At 43.3% G+C, this 7355-nt stretch overlaps 1 protein-coding gene across 1 annotated transcript; it reads left to right on the top strand.

Annotated features, from left to right (window-relative positions):
• The first annotated feature begins 1206 nt into the window (after positions 1-1206).
• On the top strand, positions 1207-4324 carry LOC140216416 (piggyBac transposable element-derived protein 2-like). Its single transcript, XM_072286769.1, has 2 exons — positions 1207-1539; positions 1822-4324. Exons 1-2 carry the CDS (start codon positions 1523-1525, stop codon positions 3557-3559), a joined length of 1755 nt encoding a protein of 584 aa, XP_072142870.1. The 5' UTR covers positions 1207-1522; the 3' UTR covers positions 3560-4324.
• Positions 4325-7355: the final 3031 nt, after the last annotated feature.

Below are 7355 nucleotides of genomic sequence, written 5' to 3' on the forward strand. Positions count from 1 at the left end.
CATAATGTAACTACGTTACATTACAGCATTTGCAGAAATGAAGTTTGAAGTGCACTTTTTCTTGTAACCACTAACATTTTTTTTTTTGCTCTAGCAATGCATCTTATTGTGTCATTAATTTCAATATAAGATGCTTAGCACCTGTTTTATGCCTACATCTTACCACAGAGCTTTTGTTTTGCTGACTCGTGATAGTGCAACTACAGTGCATTACTGCACTGTTGTAAATGATGCTCAAAATGCGCACTTTCTCTCGTGTACCTTGCCACTGTTTTTATTTGCCTCTTTTCATCTACATCTTGCCACAAAGCTCTTGTTTTCACTCACAAGAGTTGTTGCACCTACATCACATTGCAGTGTTTACATACCTGGTGTTCAAATGCACTTTCTGCTAGATCTTGCCATTTTGCTTACATGTGGTAGTGCAACAGCACATTGTATTTTGTAGTTGCCATGCTAGTTGTTTAGTGTATACACTTCTTGTTTATCAGTTCATATTGAAGTAGAGGTCATATTTTCGTGCCCTGTATTACAGCTAATTATAGGCTATGCTGTCTGTCATGCCTCATGTAGTGATATTGATATGGCAGACCTTAGCAGTAGTCATGCCAGTTCAAAGCTTGCGCTTCTTATATTAAAGTGCACATTATTTCTTGTTTCTGTCTGCAGTGTGCCTTTTTTAATATCGGAGATCATATGACTTTCCATTTGTGGTTTGTCAGTAGATTGCAATGTTGAACTTCAATACATGCATATAGTGCAGTATGTATTTTATCTTGCATCTTGCACGAAATTAGTGCGTACGATTGAGGTGATTTTGGTGCAGTAGTGGACTGAATCACATTTTTTTTGCAGTACATATGTAATTCATTTCATTAGCCATGCACACTTTGCAAAGTTGAACTCATCTTCTTAAGGTATTTCTCCTGTTCTCAATACTTGTAAACAAGGTTACTGACAGTGCTCCTGTGCTTTAGGCAAGCACATTTACAATGCCATTGTATGTGAGGCGGATTTTTACATAAATACTTGTATACTTATTTAGTGAGAAAGTGTCTCTTCTAGTCATATATATATATATATATATATATGACTAGAAGAGACACTTTCCTTTCCTTTGCGATACCTATAAAAAATGACTGTCACACAACAGGGCACATATATATATATACTATATGTGCCCTGTTGTGCGACAGTCATTTTTTTTTATAGGTATCGTCCAATCGAAATTTGATTGGAACTCAAGATATTTCTCCTATTGTGATTCTGAAAGAAACGTGTTATGATCAATGCTGTGATATTTTTGTGCATTAACCCATATATGCCTAGTGTCCTATATGTAGGACACTGAAATTTTTCAAATAACTCGAAAATTTTTTTTTGTCAAAAAGCTAGCGCCCCCTAGGGGGTGTTTCTGAGGCTATGGCCTTCTCGCGTGCAAGTCTTGGTTAGCGTGGGAGCACAGCTCGCCACGTGCTTGCAGTTTAAAAATCGGCGTTCCGCGTGAGCTTCGACGAACGCCATGCCGAGAAAGAAAATGTAAGTAATATAAATTGAAATGATTTTTGATGTTTTCGAGATATTTGTCAGTTATTCCTGAGTAATTGAATATGCTGTGAAAACAATGTCAATGTGGTATAGGCAACATTTCTTTGTTTACGATCTGTCAAACAGCGGTGTCCTATATGTAGGACGCTAGGCAGATCGGGGGTCGCTGTTGTGTCACTCTGGAACGCGCGATGCGTCGCGCGCGTAGCGTTGAAGTAGCATAGTAAAATACATATGGACGTATGGCAGAAACTTTTTTTTTTCCAATTGGAGTCAGAAGATTCCCTGCAGTTCATTTTACCGCAGAAGAGATCCGCAAACGCTCAACGACATTCTAAACCAGATTGACGCTGGGGAAGATGTACCGTCTACGGTGGCCATTCTTCCGCCCGAAAATCACGCGGCGGCAGTGACAGATGAAGAAAGCGGTGATGAAGAATGCACCAGCATGGACCATCTGCCGGGGAGCACTCTTCGTGCTGAAGTTCTGGACACTTGTTCAGAGTCAAGTGAGGACGAGAACGACCAGGAGCCACCAGCTAAGCAACAGAAACGACGTGTCAAGTGGGATAAACGCGATTTGAACGCGAGTTTCCCAACTCGCCACTCGTGTGATTCAGACTCCGCTGAAGGAGCACCGCTAACTCCAGTAGAGGCATTTGAAAAATTTTTCGATGATGAAGTCATCAACCTGCTTGTTGCAAACACCAACACCTTTGCACAACAGAAGAATCGGTTGTTGAACGTGAACGCAGGTGAGATGAGATGTTTTCTCGGCATTCTGCTTCTCAGTGGCTATGTGCCGGTTCCAAGGCGTCGCATGTTGTGGGAAAACTCACGTGATTCTCATAATGAACTCGTCGCGAACTCTATGAGGCGGGACCGATTTGAAGCCATTTTCACCAACCTACATGTGGCTGAAAACAACAACCTAGTACAAGAAGACAAATTCACAAAACTGCGACCACTGTTTAGGCTCTTGAATGAACGGTTTCTGTTGTATGCTCCATTACTAGACTGCTTCAGCATTGATGAAAGCATGTGCGAGTACTTCGGAAAGCATGGATGCAAGCAGTTTATGAAAGGGAAACCAATCCGATTTGGCTATAAATTGTGGTGCATTTGCACCCCATTGGGCTATTTGCTTTCTGTTGAGCCCTACCAAGGGAGGTATGGCGTCAATGTGGATGATAAAAACAAGCTTGGTCTAGGAGGATCTGTTGTTACAGAAATGGTGTCCAGGTTGAAAGAAAGGCTTGATTACTGTTTTCATGTGTTCTTTGACAACTTCTTTTCAAGTCTCAAACTTGTTAGAATGCTTTCGTCAATGGGTGTCAAGTGCACAGGCACCGTGCGGGATAACCGAATAGAAAACTGTCCCATCCTGACACAGAAAGAAATGAAAAGCAAGAATCGAGGCTTCTACGATTACAAAGTCGACGCTGAATCTGAAATTATTGTATGTCGCTGGAAGGACAACAGCACAGTGACCGTCGTCTCAAATGCTCACGGGGTCGAGCCAACACAAATGGTGAAAAGATATTCGAGAGAAAACAAGTCCAAAGTCACGGTGGAGCAGCCGTTCTTGATTTCGAGCTATAATGGCAACATGGGAGGAGTTGACAGACTAGACCAAAATATTTCAAAGTACCGCACAGCCATTCGAGGAAAGAAGTGGTATTCTTCACTCCTGACATATCTGGTTGATGCATGTGTGAATAATGCATTCCAGTTGTACAGAATTGGAACGACCAAAACAGAGCTCCTCACATTTCGAAGGACGATAGCGGTGTCGTATATGAAGAGTTATGGCACCAAGCCATTGCGTGGAAAAAGCCGGCAATCTTTACTGGAAGCCCAAAGCCGATTTGACCGCATTGACCACACAGTGATTCCTCAAGAGAAGCAAACAAGGTGTGCTCATTGCCATGAGAAGACCACAACACGTTGTGAAAAATGCGACATCGGAGTCCATGTGAAATGTTTCAAATTGTACCACTCAAAGGAGTAGTATATGTGCCTAGTGTCCTATATGTAGGACGGCTACAAAAACGCAGTTCGAAAAATTTTTTTTTTTAATAGAAGGTTGATTCTACTTTCTGAGGTACCAGAAGCAATTATTACGGGAAAATAAATCACTTCTTAATTTCCCCAAGTTCAGGCATATATGGGTTAAGTAAGAGTTCTTGTGGTCCATATAAGAGTGTACAGGTGACTCTTACAAAGTAGTCTGCATGACTATTGCGTAAAGAGTTATTCAACCACTTTTTATACAGCACAGATAGTCTCGGGACTCTTTGCAAAAAGGTAGTTCGGGTGTCTCCGCCAAAGTGTGTCATGTACGTGACGAGTCCAGACCAGGAGTACGGGATACATTCTTTTTTCTTATATATATGCAGGTTTCGGGTGTCTCCGCCGTTTGCTCCTTTGTTGGCGCTCAAGTCAGTACGACTGCGAGCAACAACTTGCCCCCTTACGTGAGTAGTCGTGTCCTAGTCGTGTCCTCCTACATTTTGCCATGCTGCGAAAGCAAGAATCTGTGGAGAGGCTATGATGTGCATTTAAGAAACTATGGTCACAGCGACTTAACATTATGGAGCAGCTCCTCAACAGTTGCATGTAAAGAACTGTAGGTGACGAAAACGAATTTAAGGCTTTGCATTGCGGGGCATTGTAGCCCTGGTGTTGCTTTGGCACATTGAAGACATTCTATGAATCAATCCACGTCTGAACTGTGTCTCGATGTGGCCGGCTTCAGGCGGCATGCAAGACTACAGCATCATAGTTTAGAAGAACTTGTTGTTGGGCGAGTTGGTAGATATTAGCGAACATTGTTTAACTGCGCGAACAAACGAACCACAAAGAGAGCGAGGGACAAGGACGGGCGCAGACTTGCAACTAAAGTTTATTCCACAACGTACACATATAAGTACACACCTGACATACACCACTGCGCGTGCGCGAAATAAGGCAAGGTAAAAGACAAGTAAAACCTTGTATAAGCGAAACGCGACCTACCTACGCTCGTCAATAAACTTCATCTCACTGTTATGTAAATAAACTGAGGTGTCACTGACACATTCTAGTCCCTTCTTTCTAATATGGTACGCCTCGAGTAGCTCTCTGGCTCGGCTATCTCGGCAGCGGCACAAAATCTTTACTTGCTTCATGATCGGCTTGCACGTGCATGCCAGGCAGTGGACAGGCAGGTGCCCATTCGCTTCATTCCTAATAGACAATTCATGCTCACGCAAGCGCACATTCACACACCTTCCTGTTTGACCTATGTAAACTTTGCCGCATGATAGAGGTATCTGATATACTACTCCAACACTGCAATCTAAGTGGGCAATGGAGTGCTTTGTTCCGCACCCTTGGAAATTATTTTTACTTCTTCCTATGCGCGAGCATAGCCCAGCGAGCTTGCCGGGAGCCGAGAGCGCTATCTCAACTCCATACCGTTTCACAACCTTCTTTAAGTTGTGGGAAGTCTTGTGAACATAAGGCACAACTGTCCGTTTCTTATTTTTGCGCTCCCTTGCGTCTTCAGCAACATTGCCTTGCGTCTTTATCTTCTTAAGCACTGCCTCCACTACTGATGAAATGACTGACTGCGGGAAACCGGCTTCTTCCAGCCTTACAATCTGCTTGTCAAAGCTTTCCTGTATTTTGTGCGTGCAGGACTTTCTTATAGCTGATATGATGCACTGTGTGGCTATTGCCCGCTTTACCGTTTTCGAATGAGCCGAATCGTAGGGCACCAGCTTCTTTTGGGATCTTGGGTTATATTTCCAGCACACATGGTCGTCACAGAAGCTTATAGCGTTGTCTAAAAACTGAATATTATTATCCTTTGTTAGTTCATGGGTAAATGTTAGACCTTTGCCAAGGCGCTGAAAAGTGTGTAGTACACCTGCAATGGCGCCGTCATATGTGTAACTGGCTTGCTTTTTTAAAACAACAAGAAAATCGTCAACATAACGGAACACGGTAACAACCAGGTCACGATCGATCCCTTCGTTTACCGCTCTGTCAAATTCCGATAAGTAAATATTGCACAAGATAGGAGCAACGCAAGATCCTATACATATACCTTGTTTCTGCACGTAATAGTCTTCTTTAAACTGGATGAAGGTAGATTTGAGGTAAAACTCAAGCAACGCTAAAAACCTATTAACAGTCAACCCGGTAGAATTCTGAAAAGATACTTCGCCACTAACTTCAACACATTTCTGAACAGCCTGAAACAATGCAGCGTGAGGGATAGAATAAAACAAATCTTCTATGTCAATGGAAAAAGCATGGCCAATATCGTCATTCGACTCTATAAAGCTAGTAACAGCTTCCGAGTTCCTTGTTTCAAACGGGTCGTGCACTTTCAGGTGCGATAAACATTTCTGCAAAAACTTGCTTACTTCGTTCTGCCAAGTTCCTCTTTCACTCACGATAGACCGGAAAGGGATATCGTCTTTGTGCGTCTTGGCCGTAAAAAACACGATCAAGCCATCACCTTTGCTTTTGTTGACTGAGGTAGCCAGTCTGTGCAGTTCCATCTCCTTGCACATAGAAACGGCTTTCACTGGCACAGGCTTGAAGTTCTTTTTCACAGCAGCCGTCGCCTTCTCGTCGAAAAGCGCCGACGGCATTACCACAAACCCTCCTTCTTTATCCTGTTGTAGCAGTCTGAGGTCGTTCTGTCTAAAAAACAGTCAGTCATTTCATCAATAGTGGAGGCAGTGCTTAAGAAGATAAAGACGCAAGGCAATGTTGCTGAAGACGCAAGGGAGCGCAAAAATAAGAAACGGACAGTTGTGCCTTATGTTCACAAGACTTCCCACAACTTAAAGAAGGTTGTGAAACGGTATGGAGTTGAGATAGCGCTCTCGGCTCCCGGCAAGCTCACTGGGCTATGCTCTCGCATAGGAAGAAGTAAAAATAATTTCCAAGGGTGCGGAACAAAGCACTCCATTGCCCACTTAGATTGCAGTGTTGGAGTAGTATATCAGATACCTCTATCATGCGGCAAAGTTTACATAGGTCAAACAGGAAGGTGTGTGAATGTGCGCTTGCGTGAGCATGAATTGTCTATTAGGAATGAAGCGAATGGGCACCTGCCTGTCCACTGCCTGGCATGCACGTGCAAGCCGATCATGAAGCAAGTAAAGATTTTGTGCCGCTGCCGAGATAGCCGAGCCAGAGAGCTACTCGAGGCGTACCATATTAGAAAGGAGGGACTAGAATGTGTCAGTGACACCTCAGTTTATTTACATAACAGTGAGATGAAGTTTATTGACGAGCGTAGGTAGGTCGCGTTTCGCTTATACAAGGTTTTACTTGTCTTTTACCTTGCCTTATTTCGCGCACGCGCAGTGGTGTATGTCAGGTGTGTACTTATATGTGTACGTTGTGGAATAAACTTTAGTTGCAAGTCTGCGCCCGTCCTTGTCCCTCGCTCTCTTTGTGGTTCGTTTGTTCGCGCAGTTAAACAATGTTCACTACAGCATCAGTAGCAGCAGCAGGAAAGTCGCACAAAAAGGCAAAGAAAGTTTCACTTCAAAAGCACGCTGTCGGCGTTTTGTTTTTATGACAGCAGTTTGTGGGCTATCCTTCTCAAAATTCCGAGAAATAACTTTGTCAAGAACGTAAGATGAGGTATGAGCAACTTTAGTGCTAGAATGATGTGAAAATATAACCCGCACGTGCCGCATGTCATATCGCAATGCGTGACATATGGCATAAGTATACCTAAATATGTATGGAAATTTGTGCTCCAGGTCGGCGCACGATCAACGCCGGATTTTCTGTGG

This window comes from Dermacentor andersoni, chromosome 3 (assembly GCF_023375885.2).
Source record: "Dermacentor andersoni chromosome 3, qqDerAnde1_hic_scaffold, whole genome shotgun sequence".
In the NCBI taxonomy this organism is placed as follows: Eukaryota; Metazoa; Arthropoda; class Arachnida; order Ixodida; family Ixodidae; genus Dermacentor; species Dermacentor andersoni.